The sequence below is a fragment of the Phaethon lepturus genome, unplaced genomic scaffold (assembly GCF_000687285.1).
Source record: "Phaethon lepturus isolate BGI_N335 unplaced genomic scaffold, ASM68728v1 scaffold830, whole genome shotgun sequence".
In the NCBI taxonomy this organism is placed as follows: Eukaryota; Metazoa; Chordata; class Aves; order Phaethontiformes; family Phaethontidae; genus Phaethon; species Phaethon lepturus.
Window position 1 is genome coordinate 1 of NW_010510949.1, and position 25,134 is coordinate 25,134.

At 40.7% G+C, this 25,134-nt stretch overlaps 1 protein-coding gene across 2 annotated transcripts; it reads left to right on the forward strand.

Annotated features, from left to right (window-relative positions):
• The first annotated feature begins 7,957 nt into the window (after positions 1 to 7,957).
• NGF (nerve growth factor (beta polypeptide)) lies at positions 7,958 to 12,255 on the forward strand. 2 transcript variants are annotated; one of them, XM_010282186.1, is made up of 3 exons: positions 7,958 to 8,111; positions 10,673 to 10,858; positions 11,379 to 12,255. In XM_010282186.1, the coding sequence occupies exon 3, from the start codon at positions 11,391 to 11,393 to the stop codon at positions 12,108 to 12,110; it is 720 nt and encodes a 239-aa protein (XP_010280488.1). In that variant the 5' UTR covers positions 7,958 to 8,111; positions 10,673 to 10,858; positions 11,379 to 11,390; the 3' UTR covers positions 12,111 to 12,255. The 2 variants fall into 2 exon arrangements, with proteins under 2 accessions (XP_010280488.1, XP_010280495.1); XM_010282193.1 differs by lacking the exon at positions 10,673 to 10,858 and having other exon boundaries at positions 7,969 to 8,111.
• Positions 12,256 to 25,134: the final 12,879 nt, after the last annotated feature.

Consider the following 25,134-nt stretch of genomic DNA (forward strand, 5'->3'; position numbering starts at 1 on the left):
TGAACGGGAGCCGGCAGTGTGCCCAGGTGGCACACTGTGCCAACAGCATCCTGGCCTGTATCAGGAATAGTGTGGCCAGCAGGAGTAGGGAAGTGATTGTGCCCCTGTACTTGGCACTGGTGAGGCCACACCTTGAATACTATGTTCAGTTTTGGGTCCCTCCCTACAAGAAGGATGTTGAGGTGCTGGAGCATGTCCAGAGAAGGGCAACGAAGCTAGTGAGGGGTCTGGAGCACAAGTCTGATGAGGAGCGGCTGGGGGGACTGGGGGTGGTTAGTCTGGGGAAGAGGAGGCTGAGAGGAGACCTCATCGCTCTCTACAACTACCTGAAAGGGGGCTGTGGTGAGGTGGGTGTTGGTCTCTTCTCCCAACTAACTAGTGATAGGACAAGAGGAAATGGCCTCAAGTTGCGCCAGGGGAGGTTTAGATTGGATTTTAGGAAAAATTTCTTCACCGAGGGAGTGGTCAGGCATTGGAACAGGCTGCCCAGGGAGGTGGTGGAGTCGCCGTCTCTGGAAGTGTTCAAAAAACGTGTGGATGTGGCGCTTCAGGACATGGTTTAGGGGACATGATAGTGCTGGATTAATGGTTGGACTTGATGATCTTGAAGGTCCTTTCCAACCTAGTGATTCTGTGATTCTGTGATTTTAGATGACTGTTGTTGACTCTGAATTCCCATAAGCGTATTCTACACGAGAGAGTATCATGATGCCAAACACTACATTCTTAGAAATAGAAGTCTCGATTATGTTCTACAACTCAGTAGTTACAAAGTGATCATTTTAAAGTTGAGCTCTGTCTGTCCTGTGTCACGAGTCTCTATCACCTACTGCAAGAAACCACCAAAGTACCCAAAATGGACAGATGCATCATGGGCTATCAAGCATTCCTGTTATTAATGTTGCCTAGACTAAACTTGAGTCAGAAATCTAGAAGATTTATGGCACATGCTGTGATGACGATGATGTGACATGATGCATGCTTATGGATGCAGGGCAGCATTTTTCTCAGTCTGCTGCTCTCCCTAGAAATACCCACAGAACCGTTTCAGTACTGGAGGCATTTGGAACAAAAGGAAGTGTATGAGACACAGGTAGCTTCCAACTGGCTCTTCAGCACACATAAAGCTCTGATTTACAGGATGAGTCACTGTAGATATAATAGAGGAATGAAATCTTGAGTCCATTAGAAATTCCCATTTTCTTGCTCATCAGCTAAGATCAAGGAAAAGTAAAATGCAGTGCCTGTGACACTGCTCTTAGTCATAATGGCTTAAGAATTCCCTTCAAGGTGTCCCAGGTCTCAGAAATTCTTTCCCCGAATTGCTACTGCTAAATTTTAATTCATATACCTATTCAAAAATTTCAGGGAAAAAGATGTGCCAATAGACACCTTCTTTTTAACAGCAACTTCAGCAGCAACTGCCTCCCTCATCTTGCTCTTACTACCAGAAGCAGCAAGATAAAACTAGAACACTATTTGTTGCTTATTTTGGTGACCTCCATGATCCCATCTGCTGCATAGACAGCCAAGCATATCATCCATCATTGCAAATAACACCAGAAAACAAGCAGCAGTTTACTGGCTGCAAACCGTCTGCTACCAGTAGCCCTAGCACAACACATACGCTCCATATAGTGTCATTGGAAAGAAATACACAAACTTCACTGCTGGGTCAAACCCTATATGGTATGAACAACTTTTGTCAGAGTAAATAAAGCAACCACTTTTCATCTCTGCAATGGAGAAAGTCTAATCAAATACTCTGGGGACTCTGTTGGCTCATTCAATACTCTGAAAACCATTATTTCCTGCTATTATGATACTGGTTTTCTTCTATTTCTTGTAATCTGAATTACAAAAGTGGTAAATCAGATGTATGTTCTCAAAAGCCTAATCCCTTGTTCTTCCACACCTTCTGCATGAACTGCATGAGACTTGAAAGTTAACTAGGTTATTCGCACTAGGGAGCTCACTTCTGAAATGTGTGTCATTTCATAAATTCAAGATACATCAGCATTTCTGTAATCACAAAGACAAAAAGATTCAAATATCCCTTCTGTTTATTTTTTTGCACATCCCTAAAACACTCCAACAAATTCAAGAACGACAGAAAACAACATTCCATATTGTATCATGCGTTAGATTGCAACATTCCATGCCTATGTTTATTTTTATTTAGAACATAATTTACTTGCTGTATTTGATTGAGCCAAACTGAGCATTAATTTATCTTTTGTCTTACTAGCATAGGAGCTATTTTAATGCAATTCGGTAAACGTGCAATTAGAAGACTGCACTGTCTTCTCTATTAAAATAAAGCACTAAAATGTTCTGTATTGCAGGCAAACATGCTTCATTTTTACTAACAGTTACAGACAGTAATACCACATTGATAGCCCAGCTCAAATCTAGTGCTTCACTTTACTGGAAGCAGCACAGTACCCAAGAACCTCAAGACCTACAAGACAGGTCTTATATATTATCATTGGTTTCTGTACTCTAACAGACTGATCAGTACAGTGTGAGCAGCAAATAGTAAGTATCTAGGATAAAAACTGAGACATAACTAAAGCTTTACTGGTGCGTTATGGACGACAATTTCTGCTGGACACTGAATTACTACAGTTCGTGTTCCTTTAAGACTTAAATGTATCACTGCACTACATTGGCAGCAAAGAAGAAAGCAGCTATTTCTCTTCATTCTATAGGTATGAGAAAAAAGAAAACTGTTCTTAATCTTAAGGATGATTCTTCTCAGAGTGATCTGAATGCCCTGGAACTGATGGATACTAGGAAGTTCTTGTAAGTCCCAGAGCAAATTTCCCTACTGGAAAACTGTCCACTGTTCATGATATCATGGCCAAATGTAACCAGAAATAAGAAACATGAGAAGACCATGAATTTTCTGAAAGGTAATTATATGTTTTTCAAGTAAATTTCAAGTAACAGGTTTCCATCTGTCTCCCCCAGCCTTTCCTACCGAGTCAATGAAAGAGCAAAATCAATCCACTTTAAACACAAATGTAAAAATACCCCTGAAATGTAGCAAAGCATGGTGTTGATGTTTTGCCAGTTATCATCAAGTATATATAATATTATTCTATGAAAAAAGATTATTTTGGGAGAACACATAACAGAAGGGACCCTCCTGGGCTAGTTAAGTCCAGTCACTTCTATTTCAAATATAACCCCCAGAAAAGCTATTTAATACATGAGGATTGTGACAGACGTGCAAAAGAAGTATTTCTGATTTGTTCTGACAGAGCTGAATACCGAAGGGAGAAGTTTATGTTGGTTAAACATCACCGTTACTGGTCTACTGGGGTTGTGCTAAATCAAGCTTCCATATTCTCTCGTTCAGAAAGTTTAAAATAAAACATTAACATTCTTGAGGTGAGAATCTGCACTGATCAGTGTCCTGGGCAGAAAGAGTGGGTGCTGTCCTAGAGTCCAATCTTCCATGCTGCATTTCCAGTTATACAAGTAGTGGTCGTCATGAAATGGAGCTACTTCAACACAGTACATCATTTTTTCTCCCCACTGTAATGATACTTCATCAATGCTTCCAGGTTTAAAAAAAGCTATAATTCTGTATTCTAGCAAAAACAGAGCTGCCAGAATTCAACAGCAGTTTTCACAGAGAAGTGTCAAATCTGTAAGTTGCTCTTGGAATTCCAAAACTCTCAGATATATCTTTACGTGTTTTATAGCCCAGCTGCTAACTGTCCAAGTACTGCAGTCCAAATTGAAATTGATCTGCACTGGAACCAAGAGCTATAAGTCTGGGTTTTTTTCATAGAACAGGGATCTATAGAGAGATTTAGCAACAATTTTAAGCACTGCTATTCTTATAGGAAGCAATCTATTTAGTAAATTTACTAAATTTTCAGTTCTAAACAAGTTTCGAAGCAACATCCCCTTTTCATCTGTCCTTCCTCAGATTCTGTGGGATAACTGTTTAAAAAAATGGGAATTCCCTATATATACTTGTTTTGTTTGGCCCTTGTTTTGCTTACAGGTGTCTGCAAGCAGAGTTTTTCAAGACACAGAACCACTTGCTTTTTGATGTGATTCATTTCTCCACTCTTACATTAAGCCCCTTGTAACACTGCTTTTAGACTGCTCAGCTTTTGCTAGTGGCGTCTTTATTGCATGATTGCCAAATAAGCGAAGAAATATGGAGACCGATCATCTGTATTTCAATTGTTAACTTTTTTGGACAGCCCTTAGATCAGTTGGTAAATACTGTATTTGTTTTACTGTAAACCCCTATGAAGCATTCATGTGCAAATAGCATTCTATATATTTGCAATGTAGCACTACTCCTACTATATGTGCTGAGACCAGTAAGAATTAAGTACCCCCCAGGTCTGTAATCCTGAATGCATGTAAATTCTGAAGAATTACTTACTTCAGTAGGATATTTTATTATCTCTGGGAATGGTAGGTAGAGAGAAACAGTATATAGATGCTGTCTTCAGCATCACTTGAATAACACTGCATCATTTACTGGATTCCACCACAACCAGGAATCCGGGAAGACAGTAAAAGAACTTAAAAAAAAAGCCCTGCTGAAAATAAACTCTTTTGTGGTTAAAAACCAGCCAGTTGGAACTCTGGCAGTGTTTTCCTAGGGTGGCAGAAGAGCTGGAAAAGTTGTTGGATTATTTTTGGCAGTGGCCAGTATATTATAGCTCTAACATTACTGTTACTGAAGTGTCAAGAGTTCACTGAAAGGGTTATTACTTTACTACTACGCTCCTGAAAAAATATAGCATACTCAATCTGGTAGCATGAAGCTTTGGATTTTAGAACTTTGTTTGACCTTTCTGACATATTCATATCACGCCAACTAGCTTAACTTCCAAATACTTCAACCACACAGGTACAGTAGAACATGAGCCATGATGTACAGACAGCAGCAAATCCAAAGCGTGGCCAAATCATTGCAGAAGTGTTGTACAATGCAATACAATGAGCACATAACAGACTGAATCCTGTGCCCTGCACTGCTTGAAAACAGGCTTAGAAAATTTCGGTTAGATTTTTAAAAATGAAGTAGCTTGTATTTGGACCTTGGTAAGAGCCAAACCCAGTGGCTACAGTCACTGGCAGCCAGCTCTCCCGTGGACAGAAACTGTGCAGGTGTAAAATTAATCCAGTTCATGCTTTGGCGTTAGCAGCATGTTCTCCTCAGCAAATGCACTTGAATCTCCACACTGGATCCAGCAGTATCTTTTGCAGTACAGGAGTACCTTATACAACCCTTATTATTTACCTTATTAAATGGAACACATAAGCTATCTAAATATTTAAGATTAATAAAATACTATTTCTATCACTTTCAATGGCACTCATGAATTCACAATTGGAAGTGTACTCTGCTGAGAAAGTGTCAGCACCCTGGATTAAATTGGTGATGAAAATAATGGTTCTCCTTTGATTTGGGGTCTATATGACCACTCAGAGTGTAGTAATTATGACTGGAGTTATTTCTGCTTTTACAGTAGCCAGAGGACAAGCATTTAAGTATGTGCCCTCATACATCTGCAAGTTTTTTACGTTCAGTTCTTCTGAAGTATCAGCCACAATCAGATAACAGTCTGCCAGCAAATGGCAATCTTCTTATGATTCTCCTTATGATTATCTACAGAATTGACCAAGAGATTTCCCTGCTGTTGTAGCTGTTGCTTTCAGCTCATTGCTTTCCTCTTCTTCACTAGGCTTCTGCAGTGTCATGGTTTAACCCCAGACAGCAGCTAAGCACCACACAGCTGCTTATTTGCTCTGCACTGCCCCCACCCCCAGCAGAATAGGGGAGAGAAATTAGAGGGAAAAAAAAAAAGTAAAACTCATGGGTTGGGAGAAGGACAGTTTAATAGGACAGAAATGGATGGTAATATAATAATGATGATAATAATAATAATAGAATATACCAAAAAAGTGATGCACAATACAATTGCTCAACACCTGCTGACCAATACCCAGCCAGTTGCCAAGTTGCAGTGCACCCAGCCAACTCCCCCCAGTTTATATATTGAGCATGACATCATATGGTATTGGAATATCCTTTTGGTCATTTTGGGTCAGCTGTCCTGGCTGTGCCTCCTCCCAGCTTCTTGCTGGCAGGGCATGAGAAGCTGAAAAGTCCTCAACTCATGTAAGCACTACTTAGCAACAACAAAAACATGAGTGCCTTATCAGCATTATTCTCATACTAAACCCAAAACACAGCACTATACCACCTGCTAGGAAGAAAATTAACTCTATCCCAGCCAAAACCAGGACAAGCATCTACCTTTATCTTCTGGCCAATTCCCCCTAAATCTGGGAGCAGGTCTACAGTTTATGTTGCCTCAATGAAAACAGTATCCCGGCCAAATAGCTCATTTGGACCCACTCTGAATCACACACACAAAAAACCCCAAAGTTTAAGGCCTTTGTCCTATGAAAGGTCTTCAGATTCTCTCCTAAGCCAGGAAGACTCAAGTATGTCTCTGGCTCTTACCTGATTCCTGTCTGAATACTAGTGAAAAAAGGAAGCCTGCCTAGAACTCATTGTCTTTTCACCTCACCAGTGCTAGTTTGCCAAAGGTCTTGATTAAGAGACTCCATCAGGTAAGGACATACTTGGTTCACCCCCTAAAATGTCATCCCAAGCTTGTCTCCGACTTTCATTTTGTACAGCATACTGATTTTCTGTTTTTTCCTAGAATAGCAGACATCCAGCACTGAGGCTGACCAATTTGCTAGCTTTCACCACATGGCGTCTTTTTGCTCTGCCAGTGTAAGAGCCTTAGAATATTTTTTTTCTTTTTCCATGTGTGAATGAAAGATCTCGGGCATCATTTCTTCACTGAAACAGACCCTCAGCAGTCTCTTATGAAATTGCTTAAGTGGAACTCATGTTCCAAACAATCAGCAGAGCCCAGTCACTATAGCTGGACAACCTGTGAGATGTTTCATCTCTCCAGTCTGCTGAGCTGCACATTTTTTTTTCCTCCACTCACTTTCACTAAATGTGACAGTACTATAAAACAGCCCAGCCAGCTTTGCAACTGCATTTCTTCACACTTAGCTCAAACAGTGATGAAGGGATAGGGGAGGGTAGAACTATCCTGTAGGTAGCTGGTATTACAACCACTGACAATGTTACTGTATGTGTTGACAAAAACTCAAAGGATAAACAAAACTTACTTTCCACTGGCTGTTCAGAATGTACAGTAGTATGAATATTGGCAACCCTCCTTCAGGGTCTCTAAAGGACTTTCAGCGTTCGGGGCATCCATAAGAGAAAGCATGGGGCACAAACTGCATAACTAAGATTTGTGGATAGGGCATAGATAGGTTCATGTCCTGCAGATACTACAAACATCTCTGGTTTTGAGTGTTTGAGTATTGACAATAGGAGTGCACCATTTTGAAGTACTGTGACAGAAACAGGCCACAGGGCTGGTGATAGTGCTTTTTAGACAAATCTGGACAACAAAGGAGAGTAGCCACCACTGAGTTTTACATTAGCTGCATTTGCTGACACACAACTTGCCTTTACTTGTAACCAGACTTGCTTCCCAGACAAAGATGATGGAGGATCTGGGCCCTCATTTGTCTATTGCTACTGTGCAAACTGAGCTCTGATAGTGCCACCAGCAGGTATTGCTTCACTATGCTGCATCACTCCTGTTTTTGGTGAGCCCGGCAGATGCCCGAGAGGGATCGGGAACAGTGGATTGTTAATCATGGTCTGGTAAAGGTGCTGAATAAATGTAGCTCTGCCTCACAAATGTGCTGCTCTTGAAAGTAGAGGACTGCACTTTAGACAACCTCTATACTGTAACGGTGAAAAAGGCACAGTTCAGAGAGCCAGACAAGTGGATTTGTTCCTGTACTCCTTCTATCAAGTGGGGAATGGTACTGAAAACACTTATTTGCTGGCTAATTATTGAAACAAATACTTCTACTTCTAGTGGAACGCAGAATAAGCATCTCCCAGACTCAGCTACGCAGTCAAACTGGCCCGATGGCATGCTGCAGCCAACCCCAGCTCAGCGTCTGGATGAAATAAAAACTTTGCTGGGGGAGCAGTTTTTTGTGCAGTATACTCAGAGGTAAGCACAACACACACACTCTTCTCAGAGCAGACTCAAATCATCTATTACCAGTATCATACAGTAGCCTGAACAGCTATACCAGAAGTAATGTTTAAACGACACTTGACCAACCTACAAGTGGGGAAGGGAGTTGTCATCCTGATCTTAGAAAAATCATTGGTCTCTCTTCTAAAGAATGAAGACGAGGGGCAGTTTGCACTTAAGACTCTTATTTTTGGAAAAGCTTAGTTCTTTGACTTATTAAACAAGTTGCTTCACTGACACCCGCTAGCTAGTTATTGTCAGGCTAAAACAGGAGTTTCCACTTACTACCTTCTTTTATTCTGTCTCCAGACCTATCTTTTGTGGTGAATGTTTACTTAAAATGAGAGATGGTCCACTCGGAAGTCACAGTTCTCATTAAACATCCTCTGTTTTAGTATAGGTTTTTTTATTGTTGGCATTGAAATGCCTGTGATAACCTTTGTGTCTAATGTTACAAACCCATATTGGCATACTACCGGCACTAGAATTGGCAGCTGTGCACCTCCGGGAAGTTCAGGTGCATTTGGCATGCACTGTTAACACTTCCAGAAAGCACCATGAAAGGGTCTAGTAACTATGTGACAAAGTTTAGGAATAACCCCCCCTGTAAAATACCTGTACATGTCGGCAAAAAAGTCCACAGTCCTCACAGTTTAAAGCACGCCTATTCTTTAAATATTAACTTTTTTTGCTTGTGTTGTCATCAAGTCTAGTTCAGTTTTTTAATCTGTCAGTTTCTATTCTCCACTAATTTAATAACTGATTAAAAGATTCAATTTTGAATCTTCAGCAAAACCACCAGATATCCCAAATACATTTTGTCTGCATTTGGGCCACACTCTCCACAGAATGCTTTACCACAAGGAGAGGAAATACAAGGCAAGTTCCAAAAAAAAAGCAAGTAAGCAGGTGAGATCTTTCTGATTTTGTGTTAATAGCCTTAAAGCAATAATCTTAGCACATGCAACATAAGAAACTCAGAGAATGGAGATTAATGTAGCTGCATTTTAGAGCAGTGAATCTTGTATAGCACAAAACCAGAAACATCTCTTTGCTGACATTGCAATGTCTTTTTCCTACAGAAGGAAATAATAAGAAAAGGGTTTATGTATAAACACAATAGGTTGAGGCTGCTATTGGCATGTCTAAATTGTGCCTGGTTTTTGTTCTGCAAACCTTCTCTATTAACATTTCTGTTGGAAAAGCTAACTCTTTAGAGATGTAATGAACCATCTGATTTTAATTTGGTTGTACAACAAGGGGTTACTCTGAATCGTGCATAGCCAAGCTATTGAGCTACACCCAGCTCTATTCCCTTATACAGATGATGATGATGACTGCTCGAGCACGAGCAGTATGTGGGGAAAGCAGCAACTCTCAGCCTTGTTTTAAGCAAATTAAAGTAGCTTTGGAACAGTTCTGTGAGAGAGATTTGACTCTCCTTATCATTTTGTCCCCAATTCTTCCAGCCCACCTGTCACATAGACAACTGCTAATGCAGCTTTTGGCCTTTTCCCTTCTTTTCTCCCCTTGACGCAGGGACTGTAGCACCTTCATCTTCTTCAGTCACTGCCTTCACTTGGCAGCTTGCCTGCTGATGTCTTAAATGCTTGCCCAGCCCTGCACAAACACTGCTGTTTATTTCATTTCAGCTCTTGCCCAAGATAAGGCTATCCACACAAGATCCTATAAGGCATCTTGGGGTTCTGCATTTTCTACAAGATTGTGCTCTAGCAAAGCTAAAGCCCTGGTTGAGTGCTTCGGTGCTGCTTGGGACTCTAGTCCGAGAAAGCTGAACAGAAAGAGAGAGGGGGAACTTCAACAGTAGTTGACCTACACCCAGAAAAAACATTAAGACATGCTGGGAAATCACAGTGGAACTGCAGAGCCTGATTCCTCTTTTACAAAACCCTGTTTGTCCAGTCTATGTGCGGCTGCCTGCCTGCTGGCCGGACACAGTGTAATTCAGGGCCAGCTGAGACATGTCAGGCAAAACAAGGCAAAGAGACAGGGGAGGAGCCTCACTTGATAGTTTTTTTCTGTTTGTAGCCTCTCTGCTCATTAAGTCTTCACAGAAGAAATACAATGTCTGCCCTTAACTGCAATTTCAGTTCATTTTTGAATGCCTCTTATTCCCAGGATGGCCGCTGTTGATTTGTTAACCCAACATGCAGCTAAATTAGTCAACACATGGTAGTTACCTAACAAGGTATTACACTGCTGCTGCTCTTCTAGCATAAAACTGTTCTTAGCAAAGTTTTAGACATTTGTCTGACACTTTTCCACACCCAGACAGATGTGCATATTCTCCATTCTTCTCGAAGGAAGACTAGCACTGGCACTGGATCTGCTATGCAGTAATATTTGTGGAGCTTCTTGCTCACGGCACTCTTGAAAAAAAGGAACGTCTTTCCCTGGACATAATTCCAAGTACTATGGCCAATGATTTTAGCTATGCTATACCTAAGATGCCAACCCAGAAGTAGCCTGTCACCCACAGTGCTCCTATGTAATATCCATATTTGTCCTAATAGGCAGCTTGAACATGGAAAAATCCCATCTGCTGTTTTGACATGCGGTGCCTGAGCTCTTCTGGGAAGGAGCCTGGGCTTTATCTGCCCAAAATCAGTGGTGTGTCCCAAAAGGGTAGATGGGATAGATGGAGGCTGCTGAGACAGCGAGAGTGGTAGGGAGAGTGGTGGGGCCTGTCCAGATGGCAGGTAATGAGGGTATGATAATGGCACAATTCACTGGGGCTCCATGCTTCCACAAGTACCAGCTTGGTGGTCCCCACCCTAGCCCAAAGGACACACTGAATGGACAGCTCTTTTAGCCAAGGGACTGCTGCTACTCTCACTATTCTGGAGGGTATTTGCAGCCAAGAGACCAGCCCTGGCCAAAAAGGTTGCTGCAAAAATCACTAGAGATTTTACTCCTGGAAACATGCTGTCGCCATATGGTCTCCGCATTAATAAAACCAAACAAGTGCTTCATAAACAGTGTTCTAATAACAAATACCAGAGGAATTAATAATAATCCAGCTATTATTTTCTAATGTTCTCGCTTTATTAAGAACATTTACACTGTCTGAATAAGCTCTTCCAAAAGAGCAACATCTGGCACCCACATGAATACCTGATGAAATCTGTATGATCCCGGGTATCTTATAAATTCATCAGCAACAGCATCTGTTTGTGCCAGCATGGCTTACAGTAACATTACGTTTTTCTTTTGTTCTAGGTGCATAGCGTAATGTCCATGCTGTACTACACTCTGATTATAGCTTTTTTGATCGGCACACAGGCTGCTCCAAAGTCAGAGGACAATGCTCCACTGGAGTATCCCGCAGAACACTCCCTGCTCAATATCCACCGGAGTAACAGACACCACATTCCCAAGGCAGCTCCGCAGACATCCCATGGCCACTCTGCTTGGACAATAGGTAGAAGAGAAGCTATAAATATCACCATGGACCCAAAACTTTTTAAGAAGAGGCGTCTCCGGTCTCCTCGGGTGCTGTTCAGCACGCAGCCCCCCCCAGTGTCAGGGCAAGAACAGAATGTGGGATTTCTCAGCAGCGCAGGTTTTCTCAACAGGACTGCCAGAACCAAGAGGACTGCGCATCCCGTATTACACCGGGGAGAGTTCTCCGTGTGTGACAGCGTCAGCATGTGGGTTGGGGACAAAACCACAGCCACTGACATTAAAGGCAAAGAGGTGACAGTGTTGGGAGAGGTCAACATTAACAACAACATTTTTAAGCAGTACTTTTTTGAGACCAAGTGTAGGGACCCTAAGCCAGTCTCGAGTGGGTGCCGAGGGATTGATGCAAAGCACTGGAACTCTTACTGCACCACAACACACACCTTTGTCAAAGCGCTGACAATGGAGGGCAAGCAAGCAGCCTGGCGATTCATTCGAATTGACACAGCCTGTGTGTGTGTGCGCAGCAGGAAGTCAGGAAGACCCTGAAATGGATCTAAACTCCATGACAACATCCTCCTACCCCCTACCTCAGTCTGTAAATTATTTTAAGTTATAAAGGACTGCATGGTATATTTATAGTTTATACAGTACAGAAAGAACCTCATTATTTATTAAACCCTTTTGGAAATCTTTTGTGTTTTGCAATTTATTTACTGGCAGAACCCTTCAAAAGATGTTCACCTTAGTCTCACTCAGCCCTAGAAGTCTGAAATATCCACAGGGCCATTAACAATCTTTGCTCACCATTCTACAAAAAGAAAATAATTTTCATACAGTTTTCACACATATCCCTTTCTTCCACAACAACAGAATTTTCCTCACAAAACCTGCCAGTTTACTGTGAAAATCTTGTAGATTTAAATTTAAATGTTCTGTCCAACTACCAAGACTGCAAATTACCTTTCAAAACTTGCTTCCAGTTTTATGAACTATCCATAAAGATATCAATCTTATATAACTAATCATCTTAGTGAACTCCTGGTAGAAATACTAGTTCCTCATGTTGCTAGAAAAATTTCTAAGACGTTCAGTACTTTTTTTTTAAATTGTCAAATTTTTTTCACTGTAAAAATAATCCATTCTGAATTACTTTGGAACATTTGTCTGCACAAGAGTAGAATTTAGATGTATGTATTTTTGCATTAAAATGGTATTTTACAGCTATATTAGACTGATGGGGTTGCAAATGTCAATATACATATATAAATTTTTTAAAAGTTAAAAATTTCATGTAGCTTATAATTAAAATTTGCAAATTGTCTCAAGCTAGCATTTTGGCATAGAAGCAAGTCTTTTCATGCATGATAGAAGAAAATAAAAAAAAAAATCACTGAGGCTGTGTTTTAGCAAGGAGCCTCAAAAGAACCCTATGCTCATAATTTCTGTGCTTTGGGGAATATCGGTCTCTAGAAGTACATGATGGAGCCTGAGGCCTGTGATAGGTGTTTCAGTTATTGCACACTGAAGAATCTGCAGTTTCTCTCATTGTTTCCTTTGGAAGAGCAGCCGTTATCCACTGCAGAAACTGTTTCACAACAAATACCATTAAGGTTTTTCATCTTGCTTTCTTCCAAATCCTAGAGGGCACACTTTCACCCTTCCCTCATGCACAGTTACTTCTTTAATGAAAAAAGCAGACCTGACATTTGCTTCCTCCATGTAAATAGCAAAGAAGGGCAGCAGATCTCTAGAGAAAATGTGTTGTTATAAAATACTGCCAGTGGAAATAACTGAACCTAGGCAAGATATGCTTTCTGGTACGACAGTGCCAGCCTGTGTGAAGTGGAAGGCACTGAAACAGAGACCATTCCTGAACTTTTCAGCCCCCTCTAGTAGGTGGTTATATGGTGTGGGACAGCAATATTCCAGTGAGAATGTTTTGCTCTCTCCAGAACAACATATTTGCAATATTTGCATGAATAGTCAATTATCTGAAAGGTCAAGGAGAAGGCAGGCTCCTGACTGCCCTGCGTCCTCCAAATAATGACAACTTGTTCTGGAGCAGGGGAAGCAACGAAGACTAAGGAATACTTATAGTGCAATCATGTAGGCACCAGATGCTCTGACACAGTAGCAGAACACAGCAGCAGCGGCAGCCACCTGCCAGTCATCACAGGAGAGACGGAGGGAGGTCAGTGAAACACACAGTATTCTGAACACGGGCTTGGAGCAAAGTCCCGCCTGTGCTCCTTGGTAGCCTTAAAGCAATGGACAAAAGTAACAAATCTGCTTTAGAAGTGCTCTTTACCATACATGACACAATGTGACTAGAGAAAGATGAAGTTGCTACTCTTCCAGGACTTCCAGGTTTATGGAGACTGCCATTAATTTAACACTGACTTAACAAAACTGCCATTGAAAGTGTCTCATGAATACATTTGGTAATTCCAAACGTGTGCAAGACTAGGCATTTCTTCAAATAGCCCTGAATCTGATGACTTTCTTCCTAAAGCAATCTTGGGAGCTGACATCCCTTCCACATCCAGCCCACTTAGGAGTTCCTCTGACTACACCTTAAAGCACATTCTTGCCAAGAACAAGGTACTACTACCTGTAACACACAATCTGAGGGACAAAGAGCTGTCATTAAAAGCTCTATGAACTACTGCTATAAATCTGGACCTTGATAAAGATTTATATTAATAAACGTTTAGCTATTGGGGGGGGGGGGATTTAGTCTTTTGGGTATTGATGTGGTTTATTCTTTGGTTTTTGGGGGGGGGGGTATTTAGTCTTGTGGATATTGATGTGATCTATTCCACATCTATCCCTTCAGCCGATTTTTGTGCTCCCAAGACTGAAACTAGACTACTGGTTCATCCTTCATGACAGTGATCTATTGTATTACTGACATTTCTTGCCTGTTCATAAAAAAGGTCTCAAAAGGGAAGGTAGAAGAGTGAAAAGGACAGTTCAATGTATTCACACTTGATCTTGATCCCACTGTTAATTGCAGAATTTGGAATTCCAGACTTAGAGCTACAAACCCAAGCCTGCAACTTAAATTTAAAGGTATACATAATTTCTCTCCCTGCACGTGTTATTATTATGCCTGTGTGACGTGTTGATGTGACCAATGACCTACTGAGAAGTGGTGAAATACTTCAAGAAATGAATTTAATGAGAATGTGGGTGTTTATGATTATAAAACAAGAGAAACCTGGAAAAGTACATTCTTAGAAAGAGAATTATTGCCGTATTTCAATTTTTGTATTAACTGTGAGCTTAGATGGCAAGATAAGGCTCCATCTCTGACCATAGCAACACAAACCAAATCTGTAAGATTCCCCCTGCAGCTCTCAAACTTATACCACTTACAGGTATCTACGCCACATTTAAAGACTAGGATTTAAAACAACAGTAGTCCCAGCCATTCTTGCAGTAACTGGTATCACACTTCCATGTTACCTCCAGCAACAGAGAAATATTCTTGATAAAGCCGAAGCAGAGTTTCACACAAACTAAAGAGGTTAGTATCATACGATAAGGATATCCTGAACAGCCATAAATGAAGTACAGGACTAATGACTGCCTGGAGGTGTAAGGAATTGTCATCTCTGCACAAGCCAGAGAACAGATAAGAGAAATATCTGCCAGAAATGCTTCTGCCTTGAGTGAGATACTAGGACTTTCAGTGACATTTGCCACAATTTGCATGCTTCCAGACAAGAGTTAAATTTTAACTCTTTTTGTTGAAGTCAGGCTCACAGTTGTCACCCCTCTACAGAAAGGCTGAAAAGAACTTTTGAATATTTTCAGTTATGTATATAAGACCCTGTTAAGCATGGTCCCATACTTTTGGAATTCCAATACAGGGATGAAGGAGTACAAAATTCATGCAGTAATTGCTGTGTAGAAACTCATAAATGCTACTGGTCTACAGCACAGCAGGCTGGGTTAATAAAGTCAGAAACAGGACAAAACTCGGGAGAGGATTTTTGATACTGTTGTTGATACTCTGGAGGCTTAGCCTTCCAAACCATAGTGAAGCCAATGACAAGACATCTTTCATAAAGGCCTTCTGATTATCTCAATAAAAAGTCTCTTTCAGCATCCTACATCAGACACAGGTGAACTGTCATGGAAAATTCCTCTACACAAATATATTGCAAGGGTATCTTCAAAGCCAATGTTTCCCACAGCAAGTTAGTCTCAGAATGCAATGCCTCCAGGAGGTGAATCAGTGTGTGCATTTGTCACTGATTATCCTGACTGCTCTCTGCTTCCTTGGGCAACTACTGGTATCTTAAAAGCAAAGGGCTGCATCAAGATTTAATTCGAAAACTAACTCAGTGCCAAGCTGTTAATGGGGTTTTTTCCCCCCAGAGATAAATTCCAGCTAGAGATGCCTGAGATATCATCTCAACTGCAGTGACTTGATCTTTTACATCATTAGGTTACAGTAGATTGTTGTACACAATGCTTTCTGGACATAGTACAGAAAAGGGAACAGAAACACCTGTCTTCAGTTTGCTCTTCTGCAAAGTACACCCATGAGGAATATCAGACCAACATATAAGAGTGATAAAGCTTTTAAAGATAGATTATACAGATTAAATATAAACAGCAATGCAAATTTATGTATTCTAATTTGAAACAACTATTTTCAGTGTTGAAGTAAGTAATTTTCCAAATACTTAATGTGAATTGATTCAGTGCTGCTGACTGGGAAGCTGTGACAGCCATTATCAGCTGTCAACATACTTGTGTTAAGTTTGCAGTTTGTAAATATTTTCAGGAACTATCCTTTGTCATGGTTAGCTTCTTTCTTCTTTTTTCATCCAATCAAGCATGTGGTAGTCTGCCATTTTATTGTCTGCACCTCACACTACAATCAATGTACGGAATCCTGTATTCCTGCAAATTCAGGTACAAAGAAGCTTGAGTGCCTTGCTTAAATGCCTGCCTCTTCTTTTCTTTAAATACACATTTTTGACACTGTGGGATGTCAGTGTTCTGTTTACTGATTGAGAAACTGTGCTTTCAACCCTCTCTTAGTGGCTTAAAGTTACTCATGAGACGGCAGTATGTCACAAACTCATTTGCTGGAGAAGTCAGACTGATGGCAATTACAGCAAATCATACTAAGAGGTTATACAGTACAGCAAAGGCGGAAATCTGTTTTCTTACATGGTTTTAAGGAAAAAAGGAAAACAATTACAGGATTACTGCTCAGCAGGAATCTGAATGAGACCTCATGTGATCAAACCTATACCACAACTGCAAGAGAAGGGATGAGGGACTGAAGAGCCAGGTGACATCATAGCTCAACTTACACTGCTGAAACACTGTTAAAGACACCCAAACGGCTTATTTTGCTGTTGTTTCCACTGTATCCAAGGAATGACAAGAGCATCCATATTTGGGTAAGTTACCTTCATTTGTAATAGCTGCAGTTTGAACATACATGCCGATTCAAGACTGCAGTTCAGTATGAAGAGTTCTGCAACAGAATGGACTTGATAACCCCACTCACTTATTTGTATGGAGTGACAATACCTGAAAAACCTGTGAGGAAGGATCTCTACAAATCAACTTTGTTCAACATAACTGGTAGCTTGGAGCAGACTTCATTTCTCAAGAGCTCCTCTGGTACCCACAGCTTCTCCACTTCTTTCTGAAACAAGTGCTACACACTATTTGCTGGATTCTCTTCTGACTGTTTAAGAAGTCTACCAAGTTTTCATTATTTATATGAGCATGACAACCAACTGCTTTCCTGAAGATGAAGTGCCTTCATTTCTTCTTATAGCCTTACTTATAAATACAAGGATTTAAAACAATTATGGCTAAGAAAAAGGAAAGCTACTTCATGTAAAATAAGATCAACTAGAGGGACTGCTATGAAACAAGACAGATTTTTTGGAAGAATTGCATAGTCGCTATTACAAGAATCTGAAATTCATCTCTTTAGATTCTGAATTCATATGTTTGGATTCTGAGAGAAGAAAAACAAGATCCTTATATTTAAAAAGCAAATCAGACAGGACTTGGTTTCACCTTTAGCCAAATGCCACATGCAATGACACCAACAATTTCACTGCTGCTCATTTGGTCTGACTAAGGAGTGCAGGTTGAATTTTGCCTGGAGGAAAATAGATCACTCTCTAGAAAGATGAAGAAGGTGTGGACCATAATCAGTTTCCATCACCTAACATGGGGACTCATCCTGTCATCACTGCTGTTATTATAGTTTTAGTTTGGTGGTGCATTTTGTTGGGGGGAGGGAGGGAATGCGGGGAGGGAATGACGATGACACATGCTTGAAATCTTACTGGTTATGCAATCATTCCTATTGCTGAGCTGATGCCAAAAGCCTGGAATGCCAGAAAGCCCATTCTACTGCCTAGACCTGCAATCAGGGTATACTTCATTGGGCCTTGCCTTGATTATTTTCACTTCAGCCACAATACAGACAGGAAATTTTGACACTGACCCAGAAAGAGCCAAGTTACGTAACAGTCATGCTTTCTCTATATGCTTCCTTTCATCCCTTACATGACACTGCTGCTTCATTGTCTAATCCCTTATTCAAACATACAATTAAAGAGAAACGCTGTAGAAGCCACACCCTTGCCAGCTTTTCTTTAGTGAGCAACATCTTTCATTACAGCAATTGCAACCACTGTCAGGGAACTTACTTGTAGGGCTCGGAATCACTGTGTATTGTATTTTCACTTTTCTCTGGCTGTTTCCTAGAGGAATTCTTGGCTGTAGAAAAGTCAGCTTCTATATGCCCACAAATAAACTATTCTGGTACGGTATCTCTAGCATTACATAACAGTCATCAGACCTGATGTGCAACCTTGAATTCCAGCACTTGGTCTGTATAACCATTGAAGATTGGACATCGACACTTCAGTAGCACACTTGAACCAAGCTGCTTTATGAAGTAAAAAGAAACTAGCAAAAACTAAGGAACCCTGAATGTCGCAGCCCAAAGTGGAATAAAATATGGAATAACCACTATACAGCAGGTTTAAAGAAAACAATCCAGAAGGACAGCTGGGCACAGGGGGCAAGGTGGACTAAGAAAATACAAGACAGAATTATCCAACTGCCAACCTGGGCAGGAGACAGTATCCATTGGTTTTAGACAGCATAAAGGAATCATGACAGGACCAACATCTCATTAGAAAAATAGATGTTCCTTTGTTTTCGTTGGTGTTAATGAGCAAAACAGCTCCATAACCGTTTAAAGAAATGGTGACATTGAATGTTAGCACTAAGGTTGTACAGCTAGAGATGCGCTTTCCTTAGCCCAGTCAGCTCACAGCTTTTGGTGTTTCCTTGATTCAAATAAGAAAAAGTAAGGTTAACATGCAGCACAGAACAGAAAACAACATGGCAAGCATGACAACAGCAGACAAGAAAGGGCTTTGCAGGTAAGGGACCTTGCTTGAGAAGTCTTAATTTCTCCAGGACAGAGTTCTCTGACCAGAGGATCACCTCTTTTCTATGCACACAATTCTACAGCAGATCCCAGATTGGCCTCAAATTATCACATAAAATATTTTGTCCTTATCCTCCCAGTGATAACTGTTCCTGCAATGTGAATTTTTACTTTATCCATCTAGTAAACACTTCCTCAATGTTCTTTGAGTTTTCCTTAAGAGTCCTTCCAGACTTAAACAGCACCAAATACTTCCTAATGGAATATGAAATTCATAGCTTTTAGAGGATTTCCCTAAACTCTCCAAGAAATTAAGAGGAACGATGAGTCTGCAAAGTTTTACTGTGCATCTTTGTTCTGGAAAGCCATCATTTTGCTACCTGTTGTCCAAGTGATGGGGACACTACAATGTGACTATAATTAAAGTCACTAGGGTGGAGTAGGAAGTTCTTCTGTTGTGCTTCTGCCAAACCGTTCAGGAGGACAAATTTTTATTGCTTTACACCAAAAGAAAACAAAAAACCCTCAAAAATGCCCATGTCTAAATCAGTTAAATGGATTATGGCTTTAAATGAATATGAATTTCTTTTGAAGCACTGCTTTTGGCACACATGGCTTTTAAACAGAATATTGCCATAGAGCATTAAAGCACAAAATCCACCATACTTTATCTGCAAAATGGTGCTTCACTTAATACTCAATTCAGTTACTGTGTGATGGCTTCTTCCGCCTGGAAAAGGCAAGCCTGTACTGAATGCACTGACTCATGGATTGTATCTTTTGCATCACTTCTATTTACATAATCTGGCATACATAGTGGCCCCTCTTTGGGCATCTAGCAAGATCTTGCCCTCAAGTTTGTGATTCAAAGCGTGATCACTTGAGAAATTAGTCATACAGTTGTAAAGGTATGGAGTAACATTCAATCAAGGTAATATCTTTAGCCTCTGATGTACACAGCACAGATGCTCTCAGCATCTCTGTGAAAAGCAGATCTGCTGTTGCTACTGATCATATGCATCCTCTGGGGATTTTGTTCTGTTTTCCTTTTTCCTCTTGAATCATTGGATTTGGTTAGAGTCCAATTCCACTGCACAGAATCCAACTCTGAGAACAAGTTAAGCTGCAGCAGAAAGGAAGGAACATGAACAATCCTAATTCCCCTGTGAGAGATCTATTAGCCAATAAAAAACAAGACTTTTATTACAGGTTCTAATTAAAACAGAACTTGTTTGATTTAGGAGTTAAACTGTGTACTGATTCTAAAATTCAGTTTGATATGTTGCAGTAACATTCAGGCTGTATTCATTTTCATTTTGTATTGACTTGATGCATAGTAAAAAAAAAAAAGGAAGGGAAAAAAGTGTTCATGTCACCAACTGCAAATGATTGCTTTGGTTCTAGGTTCTCCACACAGACTGGAACTCAAATTTCTAGAAACACGTGCACTGTGAGTCTTTAGACACCACAGGATGACATTTTAAGTGGAGCGTGCTGAACATAGGAAAGAGCTGCTGAATAGGAAAATAAACAAAGAGTGTGCACAATTCACTAAATGTCTACTATGTCAAACCTATGATCCAAGTTTTCATTCTGTTTTCCCATACAAAGTTAAGAATACTTTTCATAAAGTCATGAAAAACAATTTCCTATTAAGGTAGTAAAAAAACTGAGCAGACAGATTTTGTACAAATTTTTCAATACCTTTTACGTCAACTGACAATGTTTGTAAGAAATTTTAGCCACAAGTATTATTTAGCAAACATTAAAACTAGAAGCTTAGCTTAAAAATATTCTGAATCAGAACAGCTGTATGTAACTAGTTAAAATGAAGAAACTGAAGGTGACCAGAATGCAAAAAGTGTATGAAAAGTCCCTTGTCCTCCATTAGTTTCCTAAGACTATAAAATCAGAATGGACAAGGAGAGCAAAAAAAAGATTTTGGTATCAGAGAGATAAATTTAGGTGACTAGTAACATAGGAAAGGCAGTATCTAATGGAAAAGTGGTGTTCTAAACTTGGGCTGTTTACTGACTAATGATGCAAGTCCAGTTCTCTCATTCTAGGAAGACAAGAGTTCTCAAAGTTCTCTTTCAAAGTGCACTCCCAAAGCAGATCATTGAAGCCAAACACAACAAACTTTGCAAGGGCTATTGTTAGTCTGAAGCAAACAACTTTTCAGATGTCTGACTGAAGCAAGTTATTTCCAGCTAAATTCAGAACAGTTAGGCACTAACACCATTTTCAACAGCCATCTAGCATGTATCTCTTGCAGTTACTTGCCAGCCACAGTATTAAAATTACTACACACAACTGTAGTTTACACAACTGTAAAAACCAGGCAAAAAACAGACAACATGTAGCTACTTTTTGCCACAACACTGTTAGTTACTAGCTGATGCAGAAAAGCCATCTATAACAGACAATATCATCTTCTTGCTTCACTCCTTGCCACTTAAGTATAGTGACCTACATATAATGCAGCTTACTATGTATTGAACATTACTATGTTACATTTAATGACTAATTGCTGACTGACATATGAAAGAGAAAAAAAATGTTTGGTTTAACTTGCACTTGACAGCCTTCTGTTGAACTTTTCATTCTTCCTCCTTGTTGCTGCTGTAAGAGAATCCCCAGAGCTGGGAGAACTGAGGCAATAAAGTTTCTGAAAAAAGTTAAAGGCTTTCTGCTGTGTCCTGAGTTGAATCAGTTAATCTGATAACAATCTCCACAGCCAGCACGAGGAGGAGAGTGACACTATGAAAATTAAGGCCATACATTCCAGGAGTAGCAGACTTGTGTATAAGCTCCGCACTACTGACAAATGCACCATCCAATTAAGCTATAACAAGAGATTTCTCTTTCTGAAATTGGAACATGGTGTCCCCAGCAACTTAAGTTATAATCAACCTAGAAGCTTCCTTCAAATTTGCATGTGAAATACTGAATTGTCTGCTATTTCGCCAATGTTTTAAACACATCACAGGTCCTAATTTTCGGATTTGTTTAAAAATAACTAGACATTCCTTCGGAGAATTTAACATACAGAGTGTCCCAATGTATTTGGGACAAATTGAAACAAATAATATTTATCCCATCATCCATAAACTCAGGTCATCTTCAACTTTGTCATACTGCTTAGACATTGTCTAATGCAGGTGACAGATGACTCATTCAGTGATTAATAACTTCCAATACAGCTGTCACCTGCAGCAAGGCTTAAACGCTGACTTCTGAACATCAAAGTTAGGCAAGGGAAAATAGGCATAACCAAATTAATATATGAGATTTTGCAGACTAGAACTGTTCCTAGCTTCTTCAGCACTAGGCTGAAAAATGATGTTTACTTTAAGAGTTTATTCCTTATGTTCATAACCACCAGTTGTTCTTCAGATAAAGTATACACATGCAGCAGTCTTGTCACTGATCTTACACTGCAAGACAAGTCAACAAATTCTGGTTTTCTGTTAACTAGTTCTGACAGGATCTTACATTTGAGCATAAAAGGTGATTGGACAAACATTTAATATTGTCACTTTCTCAGCATCACCCTGTGTTTACTTACAAACTGCTGCCTTTTTTAATAATGCTGACATATTTAGGAAACTGCTGTACAACTAAGCACCCATCTGAAGCTAACAACTTAAAATCAAACAGGCTGTCTTGTAGTTTGTATGTTTCCATTTTGTTTCAGCGAATTTTCTCCATCCCGTTCTTATTTCTCCTTTATTTTCATGCACTAAGTTTTTCTGTGCTCATGATCTAGCTTATTAATATAATTTTTGAAATATTCTTCAACAGCAGCAGATCTCATTCTATTTTTGCCCACTTTTCACAATATTCACCTACTTTGCACCTAATCCCACAGACCATTTTCCATTTTGCTGCCTGTTTGTTTCTCAAAGTGTCACATGGATTAATAAGGCACAGAAGATGCCGTAACTCGCTCACCAGGCAGGTGACCATACAGAGCAGGCCCCAGTCAATCAATCTGGGCGTTCAAAATGAGTATCATTCCTTAGCTAAAGGATCTTCCCTGTCAATATCCTAAATTGAAACGGCAGCTGGAGCCAGGAGCAACGAGGACACAGTTTTAGCCGCTTATAATAAAGTAGTAGGTAGAGGAATGAACGCACGTTTTACCCTCCAAAGCTCATGCAGAACAGGCTGCAACAACGCCAGTGCTCCTGCCAACAGGCTTCACTTTGCCTGACACAGCCTCTGTCATCAAAGTACCTTAGATCTTTCCCTCAGATAGGTATTAAATGCCATATTTTGCAACTTGAGCATTGGTTACAGTTGGCAACGAAGTCACCACTCTAGAGCCTTCAGAGCAACCCCTGGAAATAGTAGACTTTCTTGGTCATTTGCCCTGTTTGCATTGCTCTGCAATTGACTCCACTGGAACCTCTGCAAGGCTGATCGTTTTCAGATAGATACCTTGTAGATGTAAGGAAGTTCCTATATAGGAAATGAACAATGATTTATCCTGGTCTGAGGCAGGCCTGAAAATGAGGAGAAAATGTATACACTTACTGCATTTACTTTACGTTTGACAGTTTCCTACTGGCAGTCTTCACGTAGGTACCACATCTCAAAAAATAATTGTAAATCCCTAAAATACTCTTTCAAAGAAAATGTACATTTTGAAAAGGCTTTTTTGTGGGGGTTTGTTTTGTTTTGTTTATTTGTTTGTGTATTGGGTTTGCATGGTAAGGCTTTGGTAGCAGGGGGAGCTGCAGGGGTGGCTTCTGTGAGAAGCTGCTAGAAGCTTCCCGTGTCTGATAAAGCCAGTGCCAGCCGGCTCCAAGACAAATCCGCTGCTGGCCAAGGCCGAGCCCATCAGCAACAGTGGTGGCCCCCCTGTGATAACATATTGAAGAAGGGAAAAAATACAGCACACAGCAATTGCATCTGGAAGAGAGGAGTGAGAATATGTGAAACAACTCTGCAGACACCAAGGTCAGTGGAGAAGGAAGGGGAAAAGGTGCTCCAGCCACCAGAGCAGAGACTCTCCTGCAGCCTGGCGTGAAGAGAGGTGAGGCAGGCTGTCCCCCTGCAGCCAATGGAGGTCCACAGTAGAGCAGATACACGCCTGCAGCCCTTGGAGGACCTCACGCCACAGCGGGGGGATGCCCAAAGGAGGCCATTGACCCCATGGGAAGCCCATGCTGGAGCAAGCTCCTGGAAGGACCTATGGACCCATGGAGAGAGGAGCCCACATTAAAGCAGGTTTGCTGGCAGGACTTGTGACCCCATAGAGGACCCATGCTGGAGCAGTTCATGAAGAACTGCAGCCTGTGGGAAGGCATCACACTGGAGAAGTTTGTGGAGAACTGTCTCCAATGGGAGGGACACCATGCTGCAGCAGGGGAAGAGTGTGAGGAGTCCTACGCCTGAGGAGGAAGGATCGGCAGAGACAATGCGTGACAAACTGACCACAACCCCCACTCCCCGTCCCCCTGTGCTGCTGCGGGATAGGAGGTAGAGAAATCGGAGTAAAGTTAGGCCGGGAAGAAGGGAGGGGTGGAGGGAAGGTGCTTTAAGATTCAGTTTTTATTTCTCATTATTCTACTCGGATATCATTAGTAATAAACCAAATTCACCTTCCCCAAGTCGAGTCTGTTTTGCCCGTGACAGTAACTGGTGAACGATCTCTCCCTGTCTTTATCTCAAGCCGCAAGCCTTTCGTTATATTTTCTCTCCCCTGTCCAGCTTAGTAGGGGGAGTGATAGAGCAACCTTGGTGCGCGCCTGGCATCCAGCCAGGGTCAAACCACCACAGTTTGTTTGTTTGAATAAATAAAGTGGCTACAAGGATAAAAAATGTTTCTGGGATGACTCCAGTTGCTTTCCTGGCTTTTTTCCAATGATGTTCAAATCAGTGGTTGTTCAAACTAGCAAACAGTAGTTTTGTGGTTTACTCATACAAAAAATTGGGAGCTCTGGTGTTTTTTTAGCACAGATTACTATCAGGGTTCAAGAGTACCCTCTCCTCAGTCATGTGGTTCTGTCTGTGCATAAACATTGCTTTGACCAATAGGGGCAAATTTAGATACTTCCCAGAATGATTTGTTGCATTCTCACGACAGCTGCGATCCCAGACTGGATTAGA